The following is a 17,878-nucleotide window of genomic DNA, read 5'->3' on the forward strand; positions in this document are numbered from 1 at the left end:
GAGAGAGAGAGAGAGAGAGAGAGAGCAAGAGAAGGAGAGAGGGAGGTAGAAACACAGTTGTACCTGTAGCTGCTGTCTGCACTAGGAGGCTCTCCAGCACATCTGGCCTGCACATCTGTCTCTGCAGATGGTTCTGTTCGCAGGAATGTGTGAGATTTACTTTTCCTGCTTCTCCAACAGCTCCACCGCTTCCCTCCCCCACTCGCCCCTCCTCGCCCCCTGCGCTGAGCCGTCTGGGGGCTCCCCCGGGCCAGCCCGGCGACGGGGGCTGCAGCAGCAGCGGCTGGGCGGCAGGGACGCAGTGAGTAAGATCGGCCTCCTCGTCCTCGGGGATGGGGTTGTACCAGATTTCTCCTTCGTCGTCTGCGTCGTTCTCCTCGGCGGGGTCGACGAGGCGCAGGGGTGGGGCGTCCTGAGACAGGACGATGATTGGGTGTGTGTTTGTATGGTCATCCTCGAGCACGCGGGGCGCTGGGACATCGTCCAGGTGGTGTAAGGGTCGGGCCGAGCTCTGGTGAAGCCAGTTGCGCTTCTTGGAGACGGTGATGGAGTTGAGAGGAGATGGACGAGGGCAGGACTCGCGGCCTGACGTACTGCTGTTGAACATTAGCGCTAATAAAAGAGAGAGAGAGAAAAATAAAACTTATTAAACATAAAAGACAGAAAACAACACAGCTTTCAGTTCAACCCAGATTAGCCACCAAAACATTACGACTGTACCATGAAACCGTGAGCATGTCCCACTGCAGCTGCAGCCAATGGTTTATCAGTCTAATAACAATGTTTTCACCTCTTAATCAATTACCATCCAACAGGAAACCCTGAAGCTCCGCTTGCTGGCCCACTTTAAACCATCAGGCTCTAATCACTCCCCTCTGCTCCACACGGTTTTACCAGATTTTTTACTGTTAATGTCTTATTTTCATTACTTTATTGCTCATTTATTTATTTCTCATGACTCACATTCTTAAGGATGATTATTTTATTAAGTGACCCTTATTAGTCCCACAAACAGTGAGCACACTTGCCCAGAGCAGTGGGCAGCCCAATCCGCAGCACCTGGGGAGCAGTTGGGGGTTAGGCGTCTTGCTCAAGGACACCTCAGTCATGTGCTGTCGGCTCTGGTGATCAAACCGGCGACCTTCCGGTCACGAGGCTCGTTCCCTAACCTCCAGCCCACGACTCCCCCAATGACTATTATCAGTCATTTTTATTGTACTTTTTGATCTTACACTTTAATTTTGATTTGATTAACTTTACATTTTAGCTAATGATTGATTTATATTTTCCAACGGATTTTTATTATTCATGTGTCTTTTTTATACTTACTTGCTTTGAGTCATTTTTCACTAAATTTACTCTTATTATCTGATATGTTCTGACACATTATCAATCCCTTTTTTCTGTACCAACTCAGCAACATCGTAAATGAGGGTCGCCTTTAATGTTTTCCGAGGTTAAATAAAGGTTGACTGGTTGATTTTTTAGCTGCAGTCGTTTTAAAAGCGGTACAGGTGAAAACTGATCACATCTCTCGTGTCTCCAGTAATTAAGAAAAAAGAAAGAAAAAAGAAACAAATATATAAAATCACCAAAAAGTGGTCAGCCAGCATATACACACTCAACACCCCAACACCTCCCACCCCCCACACACACACCCTTCCTAAATACCACCAAACCAAAGTGTTTACAAATATCACTCAGCGAAGCACTGAATGAAAAAGTGGCGATTCTTCGCGTAAACAAAGCCAGGCTAAACAGCCAACCCGTCCCGAGAGGCGAGGATGACGGACGGGATTACGCCTCAGAGCCTCTGACTTAGCTCTGTAAAGACCTGGCTGTCAGACGCAGAGAAACGTGCTGTATTCACTCAAACAAACAGTCAGAGGCAGGAAAACTGTTCCTGAATGCGGGAGAGATTTCTGAAAACTGAGAAACGTTACGAGAGGCGGCTTTGTGGGCATCACTCAAAGCGCCGCCGAATTCTCGTCCTGCTGCGACACGCTTAGCAGACTAGCGTAAATATTGTTTTGATATATGTTCGCTCTCTCTCGTTAATGACACGTTCTCCTTTCCTGGAGGAAACACGGTCTCACGCGACCGAGTGCACGGCCTCTAAATTACACACTCGCCTAAATATTTTCACTTATAAAAAAAAAAAAAAAGGCCAGGAGGTCGCGGAGGGAAGCAGGGCTGGATATGTCATTACAGAGGCTCAGAGGCTCAAGAGCGCAGGAATGAAACTCACTGCGCTTCACCCGTATCATTACTGAAACAGTGCGGTACAAAAACAAAACTCACAAGATCTTACAGTTACATAAGGCCAGGCATGCCAGCCTCTGTCCACTAAGACGCTTTAGCGCTTGGCTGACTCGCAGGGCCTCGGCAGGGCTGCACAAAACATCACATCAGGACACGTTACGAAAATATGCATCACTGTAAAACCACGAAAAATAATACAGCAAACAAAGCTGAACAAACACTTTAGGCGATAACAATTCTCAGCATTTTGTCCATTTTACTGAAACGTTTCACCATCTCGGCTGTAAATATGTCTCAGTACGTGCTGATGTACCAGCTATGTACTAGTATATAAATAGAAATGAAAACAGACTCACTTTGCTCTGCTTTAAGCTTTAACTCAGCTCGCTTTTCTCGCATCTCCAGCAGGAAACTTCTTGAAAAACGTCTCTCAACGTTCGACTTGCTGAGGCTGAAATCAGTTTCTCACTCGCCAACGTCTTGTTTGAATTTTCCCATTCCACCCTTTTCTTTATCTACTAGCTAGGCAAGACTGTCTGTGATGCTGTGTGACCAGCAGTCTGCCTGCCATCTTTCAGGGCTAAAGGGTGAATAAGCAGTTATACGAATAACTCCAGCGTTTACGACCATTCATTGCTCCAAAATCACAAGGAGCCTCCAACTTCTGTCCTGATCAAAAATGACAAAAACATGGCCAGAATGCTAAAAAAGGCTGTACACAATCAGGCCTGTCACAACTATTACATAATGGCCTGACTGGTTACCTGAGCTGATCGCAGTTGTTTTCCAAAGTTGGTAGCTTTCAAAATCACATGATTAGGTAAGAAATGTTTGTTGTTAACACCTTTAAATGGCGGCATTGGTGACTTTTCCTGTTTCTCTTAACAATACAGAGCTATTAAACATCGACAGGTAACAGTTAGTTAATTAGCTAATGAGCTGGTTCGGCAGGACTGATTTTTTCAGTCTGCACCGTTTGTCCCGCTCCCACCTGCAACCATAACGCTTCGTCCCGCCTGCCCACAGCCCTGCACAGCTGGTTTAGAACGAGTTTATTCAGTTTTGGTATTTTATTAGACATTATACGTTTACTGTCTTCTGCTCATCTGGAACATTCTTTTAGATATTATCAGATGAATCACCACACATAGCTCGTGGGATGGCTCTACACGTATGTGTGGTCCCGCTCCTGCCCGTACTGTGTACAAGTTAGCCACCGACTCTCGTGCATGGTACTGAAGAGTGGCCCCACGCCCCAAGGTATCGTGGTGAGTCACCGCTAGTTATACGGCACTTAATTGCCAGCTGAATTTCCCAATCAATCACAATAACACCTTCACACTTTTTACGGATTTGAAGGTTCTGAACAGAAATACTCTCTCGCTCTGCTGCCCACTGGCCTTGATTCTGTACTAAAGCATGGAACACAAACATCACCACATGGCTCCCCTGCATGTGAACTCATTATACGAGCTTTAGTGAGATTAGTGCAAGTGCTGAGTGCTGAAAAGAACAGTGTTTACCTCACGGACTTGTGGGAAACTCCCGTCAGAATCCGAGTTTTCTTGACCACAAACACTCAGCGCATAAAATTAACGTTATCCGCAGCTCTATATAGTATTTTGCACAGATTTTTGCCTTAATGAAAAGTATTTTGAGTATAAGCGCCGCATTAAGGGCTCGTTTTAAATCAAAGAATTTGAAATAACGTGAACACTATGAATGTTTCACTCACTTCACTCCAGTTCCTACACGGACACTACGCCGCAAAAACAACCTGCTTTCAATTCTCTGTTTGTATTCAGGCTGTAGCAGTTTAGCTCTGCCTGTTCATATTTAAGCTCTGAACACAATGAAGGGCCAATCAGAACAGAGATCATTCGCTTCTATCCGTCTCACACAGTAAGAAATACAGCCTGTTTGATCCTACGGGATAAAGAGAAGTTGGAAAATGGTCATGTAAAATAAATGGAAGGTAAACCTGAACTGGGCACAGTGGTGGAGATAGACAACCAGAATGTCTACATAAGCGAAGGTCACCTGGTGCCTAAATGACATTCCACAAAGCTTTGACCTAAAACACATTCCTAAAATACGTTCATGACAAAAAATAGTCTTATAAATAAACGTATTTTATTCAGATTTACCACTACATTACAATTATCGTGTAGGGTCACTGGTGGTTTGCATAGTAAATAATTTGGCTATATTTGTTATGCTGACATTGTGACCCCCGGGTTCCTATAAGCACCACTGTAAAGTTGTTGGTATGGGCGTTCAATCCCCTTCCGGATAAGCACCCTACTCTATACCAGCAGGAGTCCTTGGGCAAGACTCCTAACGCTAACTTCACCTACCTGTGTAAAGCTGAGTCTGTAAGTTTCTCGACAATGAACCATTCCATATAAAACAGTTTATATCTTAATGAAAGAAACGTGCAGAAAATGTGAACATTTGGAGGAATTCCCAGTGTAGTCTATGCTTCACTTCTGAAATGCCTGCAGTGTGTATTAGTGCTTTGTACTGTGGTACTTTTGGTCGCAAGAGCAGTGCCGTACCCAGCTGGCGCATAAAAGGTTCTGAATCCCAGTCATGATAAGAGAACTCCTAGAACTCCTAGAACTGGAAGACTGACCATTTTATGTCCACATTGCAATTAAAGACAAGTACAATATTCAAATGGAAAGAGCTGCAATTTTTTTTAAATTACAGCCTTAAAAAAGATCATTCTTTAAGGCTCTTAAAAACACAGTTCTTTACTAAGGACAGGGGTTCTACACAGAACCATAAACCATATCGCATGGTTAAATTGTTCTCTGCATGACGAAATACTTCTTCAGATTGATACAGAATGTGTTTATCGTCCTACATAGCACCAAAAAGGGTTCTGCTATTGTTACAATGTCAAGCTTGTGATAAAAGAACATCTTGCTGTGGAGAACCCTTCCCAAAAAGGCGTTACATAGAACCACACACAACATGTTTTCCATCATGCCTGAAATGGGATGTTTGAAATAAGTGTTGATGGTTCTATAAAACCATTGCCTTTACTGAGGAACCCTTGAAGAACCGTTTTTTTGTGCATTAGTGGCAACGTTTTGAATCTATAAGAGCCTCTGAAATGCCTGTACATAAGCTAGACCAATCACAGGCGACCAAACCTCCATGTGTTGTGACTTCACAACCACGACTTACTGGCAGTTTGGCTCACTACGTCCAGGGGTCAAGCTTCCCTGGTGGCCTTCTTGGGCAAAAGAAATCAGCTCTGATGAGAACGCAATTTAAATCGCAGTCGCAATAAATAAAATTGCAACGGGACATTCCACCCAATTCCGACTCACTCTATCAGCCACAACACGGCATTTCCTTTCTGTGAGCTCTGCCACACCACAACACACGAACCCATCAACCCTTGGCTTCTGAGCCTCCCATTTCTCCTAGGAACCATCCCTTAATGTGGGCGCCAACACGAGAAAAGCCCATCGCATCAAACGCTCCACAAAACCCTGTTCACTTCCACTCCCGCAGCAGAACTGAACGGCATGCGGCCCAAACAGATCCGCAACTAATAAACCAGAGTATCCGTGAACTCCAGTGTGCAGCAGCTGTGCTTCCACGTCTTCTGTAAAGTATGCGCGCTAGCTTTGGCTGCGGCTGCTGTGCCGAGGTTGGTTGCTGTCGTGCTTCTTTTAAAGGGTCTTTCATAACTCGGGGAGCATGCACACACACGCCGCGAATTCCAGACCACAGACACACGCACACATGCTAAGACCCAGACACAGATCTACAGCGCCTCGGGCCGTGCCTCGGGCCCGCTGTAAATCTGACTCGGCTGCTTCGCACATACAACATCAGAGTTCCTGAAAAATCATCTCGAGGGCAAAAAAAAGCAGAAAAATGTCAAAAATGTGGACACACCGTCAACGTGTGACAGTTCTTTCTTGGTGGAGAGGACGGGGCTGATTTAAGACATTTCTTTCTACTCATTCCTTCGCACTCCTCCTCACCCACATATCTGTTCGAGATTTTTACAGCCAGGTTTATTTAGGTTTTTTGTATCAGAGCAAATGGCCGATTTTCTAATGTCCAAATAACTGGGAGCAGAGTCAGAATCTGGACCTCGAAGTCAGTTGTAACTGGCCATCTGGTGTCAAACCGTCCAGCTGAAACAAATTCAAAATCCAAAAACGATTTAAGAGCCTGATTTGAAGGCTTATTCAAGGAAGGAGTCAGTACAAGAACGAGCTCATCGCTGTCCTTCCGACAAATAACAAGACCACTTTCAACCGTTTTTGTGGCCGTCGTAGGAAAATCTCACCTCTCCACAAAAGTAAGTTATGGGAGCAAGTAAGAACATGAGCCTCTTAGAGTCCATGACCACCATCAATCAAGTCTTAGGGCTCTAACTATTAAAAACTGGGACTGATCACAGGAGAAGAACTGGACGGGTCTGTGAGGTCTAACAGAGATGAATGTGCCCCAGTACTGCATCTATCTCGTCGGGCGAAGCAGAGAAAGGCTATCCTACAGGCCATCAGTAGGGCCACATACAGCCTTAGCAAACCACCCAGCATGAACTCTGTGTGTGTGTGTGTGTGTGTGTGTGTGTGTGTGTGTGTGTGTGTGTGTGTGTGTGTGAGGGTGTATTTCATTTCAGAATTTCATTCTGGAGGGCCTGGTTACGGGTTGGGGCACCAGCAAGCTTTACATGCCAGAGACATCACTACAGCGAGGACAACCACCAGCAACAAGTCTTCATTACAGCCAAGACATTTGACTACAACGAAAATGTTTCTGAATAATAACCGCACATTAACTGGCTAGCTTTGATTACTTTATCAACTGATGGCACCACACAGGCGAAGCTAACGCTGGCTTCTTATTCGGCAGCTTCTCAGTCCATAAACTCCTTAAACGGTGCAGCAGTTTCAATCTGCTAAACCACTGAAAGTGAAACGGAAAACTTCCCAGCTTCCAAGTGGAGTCTAGGCTGCGACAGACCCCCCCCCCCCCACACCACGACCTCCCCCCACCTCCCCCGACAAGCAAAGACTTGTCATCCTTATGTTTCTCAACCTCCCTCTATTACCATCACCTCACATAACATTACGATTCTCTGTAACTTCACTACATCTGCAGGGGCATGAATGTTTATGGCTTACTGTCTCCTTCAAAAGAGCTAAAAGACAACACAGCCTCTAATTCAGACACCAGAAGCCTTCATCAGCTCTCTAGAAACACCAGCTCCAGCGTAAACACTCCAACAAACAGCTCTAAGCCTTCAGCTCGTCTACAGAACTCAGAGTGCGTGAAGGCTTCTGAGGCAGGATAAGCTCTCTCTGTTCAAGCCCTGAGGTTATTCTTATCGAGAGCTGCTCTCAGATCAGTGGGGAACGAGGTGGAAAGGGGAAGCCCTGACGCAGCTGCTTCAGCACGCAGCCAAGACCAGATGAGTGAATACGTATCATATAATCACAGTCACAAGGACAAGGAGACGCTGTGTATAACACACACACACACACACACACACACACTCACTCAAGACGATTCATCACACAGCATCAGGGAGCAGCTCATCCACACATGCTGAAGTTGTACTGAATAGAAACTAGCAGAGACCAATCAGGATGAAGTTATTTGCACAATGCTGTAAGGATGGCATAAACAGCCCAAAATGACTGGGAAATAATTCTGGTTCCATTGACTTACATTAAAAATAAACTTAAAGTTTTGTGCTTCTCCTGTAAAGTTGCCATTTTGGAGATACAAGGTTTTGTTCTGACAGCAGTGATATGTTGTATTCGAGGAGAGCGGAATGCTTAGTCGATGCTGCGTTGACCTGCTAGCGAGCAATGAGGGGTGAAAGTGGACGGGCGAAAACCCCCTGCTGGCCATGACGAGATACGACGGGCAAACAGTGGTTTTCTTGATACCAAAAAATAGTGTCACTGCCTCAATAAAACATTTAAGCACCAACACTTTTAGAAATTACGTGCTCGGTTACTTGAAAGATGAAAATCCAGTTCACTTCTTGTTTTGTCACTCACCCAAATAAATCCCAGCAATTCTATTAAAAAATAAAAGCATATTTCAACTAAGGGACCTTCAAAACAGGCTACTGTGAAAAGCGATTATTCAGTGGCTGTTCATGCTCTTCCACCGCATTAGCACTGCTGAAAGGAAGAGGCCTTGTCCCAATATGCCTCCACCTACAGCCCCTTAAGCTTAAGACATTTTGGTATCTGCCAGAAATGCCTCTCTTGCTATTGATATGAAAGCCGTGCACTAATGAACAACAGACATCAACGCATGCTCGACCCACGCTTCAGCCAGTAGGAGCTGATGCGGGCGGGGCTTCAGTCAGTCATGTCAATATTGAATGAAATGCCGAAGATAATAAATCGCTGCGGTCAATATAGGACGGTCCAGCTCTGAAGACAAAGAAGGGCAGCGTCTGGTCCGGTTAGTTTTTCTTTCATTTAAAAACACGTCTGAATGAGTTTCCCGCTCACATCAGTCTCTGCCAACAAAACAACAACAAAATGTACCACAGCAAACCAGCAACTCATATTAACGCTTTAAAACGTCTCGTGAATGCAGGCCTCGTCTTCGCCTGCTAAAACTTCTTATCTAGACAGATCGTTTCCTGTCTGCACACAAAGCAATCAGGACGACTAATAAACGTGTTTTCATTAGAAATCAGCCAAGACAATCTTCACCATAAATCACTTACACGTACACCCACACAACACACACAGGTGCCTCACTCTCAACTCAGGTAGTTTGGAACGCTGTGCAAAATGTAAATAAAAACAAAAATGCAATAATGTTCAAATCATTTAAACCCTATAAATCATTGAGAACTGTATTAAAATATATTCTCATTTTGAATTTGATGCCAACGACGTTCAAAAAAAGTTGGGATGGGGGCAACTTTTGCTTTATCATCATCTACAGTACATAATAATGTTAAAAGATTCAGAGAATCTGGAGAAATCTCTGTATGTAAGGCCTAAAACTCTTATTTGCTGGCAATGATTTTTGGGCAGAACTGCATTAAAAACAGAAATGATTCTGTATAAGAAATCACTGCATGGTCTCAGGAACACTTCTGAAAACCACCATCTGCGAAAATAGTTCATCACTGCATCCACAAATGCAAGTTAAAACTCTAAAACGCAAAGAAGAAACTACATATCAACAGGATCCAGAAATGCTGCCACCTTCTCTGGGTCTGAGCTCATTTAAAATGGACTGAGGGGAAGAGTGGAAAAGTGTCCTGTGGTCCAAAGAATCAACATTTGAAATTCTTTTTGGAAATCATGGACACTGTGTCCTTCATCAGCTCTCTCGAAACACCAACTCCAGCGTAAACTCTCAAACAAGTAAAACCAAACAGCTCTAAGCCTTCAATTCGTCTATAGGACTCAGCAAGCTCAGAGTGCATGAACACAACTGAGGCAGGATAAGCTTTCTGTTGAAACCCTGAGGTTATTCTTATCTAGAACTGCCCTCAGATCAGTGGAAACGAGGTAAAAAGGGGAAGCCCTGACGCAGCTGCTTCAGCGTGCAGCCAAGACGAGTGAATAAGTATCATAATCAGTCACAAGGACAAGGAGAAACTGTGCATCACACACACACACACACACACACACACACACACACACACACACTTCTAAAAACCACTGTCTGTGAAAACAGTTCGTCACTGCATCCACAAATGCATGTTAAAACTCTAAAACGCAAAGATGAAACCATATATAACCAGGATCCAGAAATGCTGCCACCTTCTCTGGGCCTGAGCTTGTTTAAAATGGACTTAGATGAAGTGGAAAAGCGTCCTGTGGTCCAAAGAATCAACATTTGACATTCTTTTTGGAAATCATGGACACTGTGTCCTTTGGGCTACAGACCACTCAGCTTGATATCAGTGCACAGTTCAAAAGCCACAATTCAAGATGGTTTAGGGGGGCATTAGTGCACATGGCACAGGTAACGTGCACATCTGTGAAGACGCCATTAAAGTTTTGGCAACATGTGCTGCCATCCAGACGACGTCTTTTTCAGGGAAAGCCTTTATTAATACAGCAAGACAATGTAAAACCACATTCTGCATGTATTCCAACAACCTTGCACCATATTTAAAGAGTCTGGGTGCTAAACTGACCTGCCTGCAGTCCAGAAACATTTGAAAACATTTGGTGCATTATGAAATGTATGAAAAATATGACAAGGGGGATCCAGAACTGCTGAGCAGCTGAAATCCTGTATCAAACAAGAATGAGAAAGCATTTCACTCTCAAAACTACAGCAGCGTCCCCTCAGTCCCCAAACGCTTACAGAGTGTTGGTAAAAGGAGAGTTGGTGAAATAGTTTTGTAACATGTTGGCATCAAATTCAAAATGAGCATATTTTTCAAAAAACTGTAAAATTTCCCAGTTTCAACATTTGATTTGTTGTCTGTAGTACTGTCCTTTAATTTACATGATTTGCACATCACTGCATCCTATTTTTATTTACATTCTACACAGCGTACCAACTTTTTTTTGGAAATGTGGTTGTAATTAAGCTGATAATTCAGCATTACGCACGTACTGACACTTGTCCTTGCTGTAAGTCATAGTATAACAAGATAACCCTGCACACAATGTATTTACTTACTCAGTTTATCAGAGACGCACAAGCACACAGGCTACCAAACACAGAGCGCATTACACAGCACGACTCAATGCCATTATTCTTTAGGTAACCCGAGGCCAACCGGAAGGAATAATCCCAGTTGACCTTAACTAATGCGTAATCGTTCTTTTCTCATCGTCCACCGTAGTCTGGCATTAAGTAACCAAACACAAACAAAGTCTACAACAGCGTCGGCATTCAAAATATTCCTCCCAGAGTTTCACGTTTCCATGACGCTGGAATGCATCTGAAAAGCTGGACAGGGGGCCAAGCATCCTATAAGCTCAGAGTGCGGACCCCGATCAGCGCTACCACCAGCCCAACGTGATTTACAGCAGTGTCAGGCCTGGAGAAACAGATCTGAGATCAGTAGTCCAGCTCTTAATGAATGCAGGACCAGCAGGAGCTTCTGTAACTGGCAGTGTTTCAGAAGTGCAGCGTGTGAGATATTAGTCCTACTGTTTCGGCTGTTAGCTTCTGTTTCTGAAAGCACTGAATTTGCCTCATTCTAACGTAATAACGTTATAACTGTCCTGCTGTTTACTTACGTTTAGCAACGACTGTTGATGTCATATACACTCACCGGCCACTTTATTAGGTGCAGGTACACCTGTTCAGTTGCTTGTTAACACAAAGAGCTGATCAGCCAATCACACGGCCACAACTCAGTGCATTTAGGCATGTAGAGGTGGTCAAGACAACTTGCTGAAGTGCAGGCCGAGCATCAGAACGGGGAAGAAAGGGGATTTAAGGGGCTTTGAACGTGGCGTGGTTGTTGGTGCCAGACGGGCTGGTCTGAGTATTTCAGAAACTGCGGATCTACTGGGATTTTCACACTCAACCATCTCTAGGGTTTACAGAGAACGGTCCGAAAAAGAGGAAATATCCAGTGAGCGGTCAGTTGTGTGGACGAAAATGCCTTGTTGATGTGAGAGGTCAGAGGAGAATGGGCAGACTGGTTCCAGATGATAGAAAGACAACAGGAACTCAAATAACCAACCAGAATCTCTGAGGAACGTTTCCAACACCTTGTTGAAAGTCTGACATGAAGAATTAAGACAGTTCTGAAGGCAGAAGGGGGTCCAACCTTTTACTACCTAATAAAGTGGCCAGTGAGTGTCTATTTCATTCGTATCGAAATGATGCACACATATCAATCAAGTGAAACACAAATACTCAATCAGTCTCAGTCTTTTTGCTTCTATTAAACTTCACCACTGTAAGCAAACTGTCAGCAAGGGAAGGACGTTCTTAGCTAAGCACCTATTAATGTAACGCAAAGTTTCTATTGGTGCACTGATTACGAAATGTTCAGTAGGAGTGAGCGCAATGGTAAAAATATAACATCACAATATTCAAACCAAATTTGCTTATATACAAGACTCATCACAATATTTGTATTGTATTTCTATTCTATACTACTTGATCTTACCTATTACACTAAATCAAACGGAGTCACAGTATTTAGTACTATATACTATGAATCATTTATACTCAGATTTCACTCCCTGCTCTGCACTGAATCCAATTAGCCAGGACGATTATCCTCTTTTATTAACCAAACATGCAGTTTGACCAACGGCTTTCGGTTAAAAAGTTTAATTAACTTACAATAAACAACTAACATTTGAGTAGCCGGGGTTTCCACGTCACTTGAGGGCTGGTTGGTAGCCCTACTCAGTCCGAAAGACCCACAACGACTTCGATTCCCGACTCCTGAACTGCCCTTATTTTTAACCGATAGCGCCAGAATGTTTACATTAGTTTACAGCAACAGCATAACTAGGATATTTATCTACATGAAACAGCGCTCAGCTTTTTAATATTTTTCATATAAAACGTCTTTTTATATTGTTTCTGTTGAGAACAGCCAGAAGATACGACCTACCAATGTGCTTGCTAGTTAACGGTTAGTCTATGTAGTGTGTAGGGCTGGACAATTTGGGGAAAATCGTTGCAAATGTACACACATTTAGAAAAGAACAGTTCTTCAAGGGTTCTTTAGTAAAGACAATGGTTCTATATGCAATCGTTAACATTTTAACCGTTAAGGTTCTAAATAACACCAAAATGTTCTTGTATTGTTTCAAGCTTGACATTATACCAACAGCAGAACCCTTTTTGGTGCTCTCTAGAACCATATACAACAAATTCTCCATCTGAAGAACTATTTCACCACGCAAAGAAGCATTGAAGCAGGCTAATGGGTCTCTGAGTGATCATGGTTCTACATAGAACGACTGTCTTTACTTAAGACCTCTCTTTCTTTTTTAAGAACCTTTAAGAAGTCGAACGTGAAGCTAGTCCCAGTCAGGCCATATATCGTCACATAGCCTCATATATAAAACGTGGTTTGGGTTTGCAGTTGGGTTGGTCATCTAACTGTTAACCACAGAGAAATGATGGTCGGTTCTCGGTCAATAGAACGTACCAAAATTAGCATCCCTAATATCGCCACGTTGCCCATCACTAACACAATAAGAGGAGCCGCTGGCGTTTTCAAATAGTGTTGAAAATATTGAAAAAATGACAAGATGTTGCTCTGAGATTCTGGCACACCCAGAATGTGGAGGGCTGTTCTCCCTCTGCAGTAACGAGCCACATGTGCGTGAGCGTGTGTTAAAGGACCAACTGTTGTCCCCTCAAAAACAAACAGCTCCCCTGCCACACTCCACACACACGGATCCGTTTCCACACACTAAGCGCTTTGAGAAACTTTGGCATTTTCCCTCCAGACCAGCGCAGACCACAGCTTTCCGCTAGCTCTACGCACGGATATAATTATAGCCAAGTATGACCCACTGGACTTCCCCCCAGCCCTGCACACACCCGCCACCAGCCCTCCGCTCATATCTGTGATCATATCATTAGAGCGGTGTAGGACCTGCTGATGAAAACGCTCAAACACAGCTACTGAGCACACAGTGCTCCATATCTGCGGGAACATGAACCCAAACCAGCTGGGCATCCGTTTTCCACACAAAGCGCACCGCGCTCCTCCATCCTTATCTGGAGCTCCGAGTCTGCCACCTGGAACGCAGTAGGACAAATTGGCCTTTGAATCTGCTCAAATTTGAAGGCTTATGTGGTGAAAACAAAGCTCGGTTTGGTTTCAGGGTACAAGACGAGCTCCAGACGCCCAAATCTTATCCTGCACAGCGAGCGTGTATTCGTCTTAGAGATGAAACACAAAAGCTGGAGCAGAGCAGATAGCAGTAATCTGCTCCCCAGCTCCGATCAGCTCACTCTTCCGTCATTCCAGCTCCACTAACACCGCTGATGTAGCAGGATAGGATCTGGGCAGCTCTGCTGGAGACACTTCGACAAAAACAGGAACATGTTGTTAATCAAAGAAATCACAGAATCTTGGTAACCCGAAAGCTCGTCACCACAGCGCTGAGAACCACATGTTAGTAGCATGATGTTAAGGGGTGCTAGTGAGAACCCTCCACCAACGTGCAGCTAGCTACAGTCCCATCGTTACATGAGCCTTCATTAGTGAGGAAGAGGAAGGGAAGCGACCCGCCACCGGTTACAGAGTCCAGAGCAGAGTCCTCGGCCCGTCCACCCCTTTGCTCGGTGTCCACAGGGGCGGCCGTGATGACTGAGGCTCGGAATGAGTGGAGGTGAGGATGTGTCAGGATGTCCCCAGGAAAGAGAGAGATGCTGCCTTCGTGTGCTTTTCAGACCGTCTTATTGTTTTTCCACTTGAGAAGCTACAGCGAGACGTTGTTTGGGATTAAGTGCTTTGTAGTTTTCCTCTTATTACTCTGGCCCTAAACGTCTATGGCCTAATTTGTCTGACCGCGAAGATCCATCAAATTTACTTGATTCAAATGTGTATATAATTACCAGACGTATAAGATCCACACAATTATTACCATATCACCACAATATTACTGTGGAATTCCATTCATTTTTCAGCATTTCTGCGTAATAAAATGGAGCCATTCAGAGCGGGTCGATGTGAAACGCTCTGTTCTAGAGTCAGAACTGTTCACAGTGGTGGTGATGGGAACCAGACGTCCGGCGAATTTAATGCCTCTTAAAGCAGCCACTTAGATATTCACTACTCAGAATATGCTGCCTGAAGTCTGAGACACTGTAGTTTTGAGAACAGCTGTCAGCCTAAAATGCATTTTTTAAAATCCATTCATGGTCGAGAGGCACATACGATAATTAAAATGTCTATAATTTGTGTTCTAGACATTGCGACCCCTGGTTCCTATCACCACCACTGCACAGACATGGGTAAATATTCCTACAATTAATTGTTCCACATCAAACCATTCTGCGTGACTGTTTACATCTCATGAATTATGTAAACATTTTGTAGAAATAACATTTTGTGAAGTTTCTCTGGAAAATTGACAAAATTCTGTTTACATTAAATACACGGAAATTATGTGCACATTTGAATCACAAACTAAAATACACTGCATTATTTTCAGCTGCTGTTAGATGCTGAATTTCCTACTATTAACCACTGAAACAACCCTCTCCTTGGTCATGATGAAGGGAGAAGATTAGTAACAAGGCAGAAAGTTGAAAATCAACATTGTTTTATATATATATATATATAAAATTATGACAACTGAGCTCAACTTCTTTGTGTTATTCAGAAAAGCACATGAAGGCAGCGAGAAATGGGCTGAAAGGAAGAGAGAAGGAGACTGAGAGTTGGGGAAGCTCCTCCGTCCCTCTGCAGCGGCTGTACCTTGCTGAGGCCCTCCAGCGGAGCCCACGCTGCCGGGTTTGGCTGTGTGTGTGGCGCTCGCCGGATGTACGGAGGCTTTCGGCCACGCCTGGCCGTCCTGACCCTGAGGCCCACGCAGGGAGGAGCCAGCTATTCTCTGCCGCATCTCAGACGAAAGGACGCGGCCCTTGTGCATCCACTCCTGCATCTTGTTGACAGTGACTCCGGGCGGTTTGCCCAGCGTTCCAGTACACGCACTTTGGCTCAGGTGCTGTGAGACGGAAGGTCCAGACCTTTGGGCTGAAACATCTGGAGAGTCAGATGAACCGACCAGGCTGCTGATGGAGCCACTGCAGCGTTCGATCGGGCTCATGTCTGGAAGCAAGGTCTCAGCTTCTGTGTTCTCTGGGTGCAAGCACTCGTCCACTGGCTCGCATACAGGAACCGTATCATGCACGGCCATGGGGTCAGTCATGGAACCGCTCTGGGTCTCCATTTGCGGTTCTCCCAGGCTCTGATCCACTGAGCCAGTGTGGTCAGGCAAGCCTGCGTTTCCCATGAGTTCCAAAACTGTGGCCTCAGTTACCATGCAAACTGCAGAGGTTACTGGCTCATACGCAACAAGTGTATTGTCCACTGGTGTGGGCTCTGGGACAGAGCCGCTCGGGCTCACCATACACGGCTCACCCTGTCTCAGTTCTGTACTATAGCGGACGCCCGAGTCGCTCGCAGACCTCTGCAGTTGTGGCCTGCAGCTTTCGGGGGCCAAGCACTGTAGACTCCTGCTGTGACAGCCTCCAAATCTGGCTGCACAGCTTTCACCCAAGTCCAGCAGGGCCCAGTCCGAGCCGCAAGCCTGCTGGCTGCTGTGCTGTCCGGAAGAGCACGTGTCACTCTCCGCCAGCCTGGTGGAGGACCGCGAACACACGCTCCTCACACTGTCCCGGGACTGGCTGGAGCTGCCGCTCTGCGCCTGTCCGTCAAAAGCCATGCTGCGCGCGGTGTTTATGAGGAGGTAGTAGGCTTCGTTCAGCCGAGTCCTCAGCCTGACCGATTCTTCCTGAGACGACTGGACAAAGCGGACCGACACGGACTGCGACGCTCCAGCACCGCCGTTTAACCCCAGGTTTTGAGCCCCAGATCCATAGAGGGGCAGAATTTCATTGTCATAGTAGTCTTCATCCTCACTGTCCACTGAGTAGTGCCGGTTTGACCCCTCTGTGTCCCACAGGAGCCGTGGGCCCACGCTGGAGTCCAGCATCTCCAGCTCAGTGGGGAAAAACGTTGGACTCTGCAAAGCCGGCATCCTCAGATCTCTTTCCAGCAAACTTTCGATGAGGCGGATCAGATCAAGGTCATCCGCTTTTGCGTGGAGGATACGCAGAAGGTCAGACCCTGAACTCACGGAGCTGTTCGCGTCCAACAGATGACCGTTGATGCAGCTGAACTGGACCGGCTCTGCCGGCTCGGCTGCGGCTCTCAGGCTGACAGAACTGGCCCCTTGATCGAGCACCAGAGCTCCGTCCCAGCCCGCTTCCCTGCACGCACTCGTACCGTTTCTCTTCCAGGCAGCCTCGGGTAGTCTAACGGTCCTCCGGTCCCCGTGCTCCAGCCCAGTACTGTCCCAGCTGGCGTTACCGAAGCCTATGGAGTCTCCACCGGCGAGCTGCTCTCTCCTCCGGTGTTCGTCCCAGAAGCGACTGTCTCCGTCGTCTCTCCTGTTAAAGTTTTCTCCGTTCTCGCGGAGCCCCGAGACTAACTGAACCACCCCGCCGTCCAAACCCCCGTTCAAACACCGACCCTGCTTACCTCCTCTGGCCGTCGAGTCCAACTCCACCGCCGCGACCGCTCGGCCACTCTGCTGCGGCGAGTCCGCCGTCGTCGTCGTCGGCGGCGAAACTTTTGCCTTAAAGTTGGCCCCGCCGCCGCCGCCGTTAGCCACCGCCGCCTTCTTCGCCTTCTTCCCCCTCAGTTTGGCTAACAGAGTCCTCCGCAGAGGATCGGCCATTCCTCAGGGCTTCGATTCGGCGCTGCTTCTCTTCGCTTCGGCCAGTCAAAGTCGACTTTCCCGAGCCGTTCCGCCGTGTGGAGTCGCCCCGTGAGGCGCCACGGTTCGCTCCATGCCCCGCGTACCGCCCCGGAGCTCCAGGTCTCGGCTGCGCCTCACTTTAACCGACTTACCCGCCGTTAACGGACTAACCGACTAACCGACTGTTACTCCCCCGCTAGCCGTTAGCCGCA

At 46.1% G+C, this 17,878-nt stretch overlaps 1 protein-coding gene across 1 annotated transcript in view; it reads right to left on the bottom strand.

Moving 5' to 3' along the window:
- syde2 (synapse defective 1, Rho GTPase, homolog 2 (C. elegans)) overlaps positions 1 to 17,645 on the bottom strand; it is a 61,472-nt gene extending 43,827 nt beyond the window's left edge. Inside the window, exons 1-2 of the mRNA XM_037541238.1 lie at positions 15,659 to 17,645; positions 64 to 612 (exon numbers count right to left, since the gene is read on the bottom strand). Coding sequence (XP_037397135.1) covers positions 64 to 612; positions 15,659 to 17,645 — 2,536 coding nt within the window. The remainder of the gene's footprint in view (positions 1 to 63; positions 613 to 15,658) is intronic.
- Between the last annotated feature and the right edge of the window lie 233 nt (positions 17,646 to 17,878).

Source organism: Pygocentrus nattereri, chromosome 9 (assembly GCF_015220715.1).
Source record: "Pygocentrus nattereri isolate fPygNat1 chromosome 9, fPygNat1.pri, whole genome shotgun sequence".
In the NCBI taxonomy this organism is placed as follows: domain Eukaryota; kingdom Metazoa; phylum Chordata; class Actinopteri; order Characiformes; family Serrasalmidae; genus Pygocentrus; species Pygocentrus nattereri.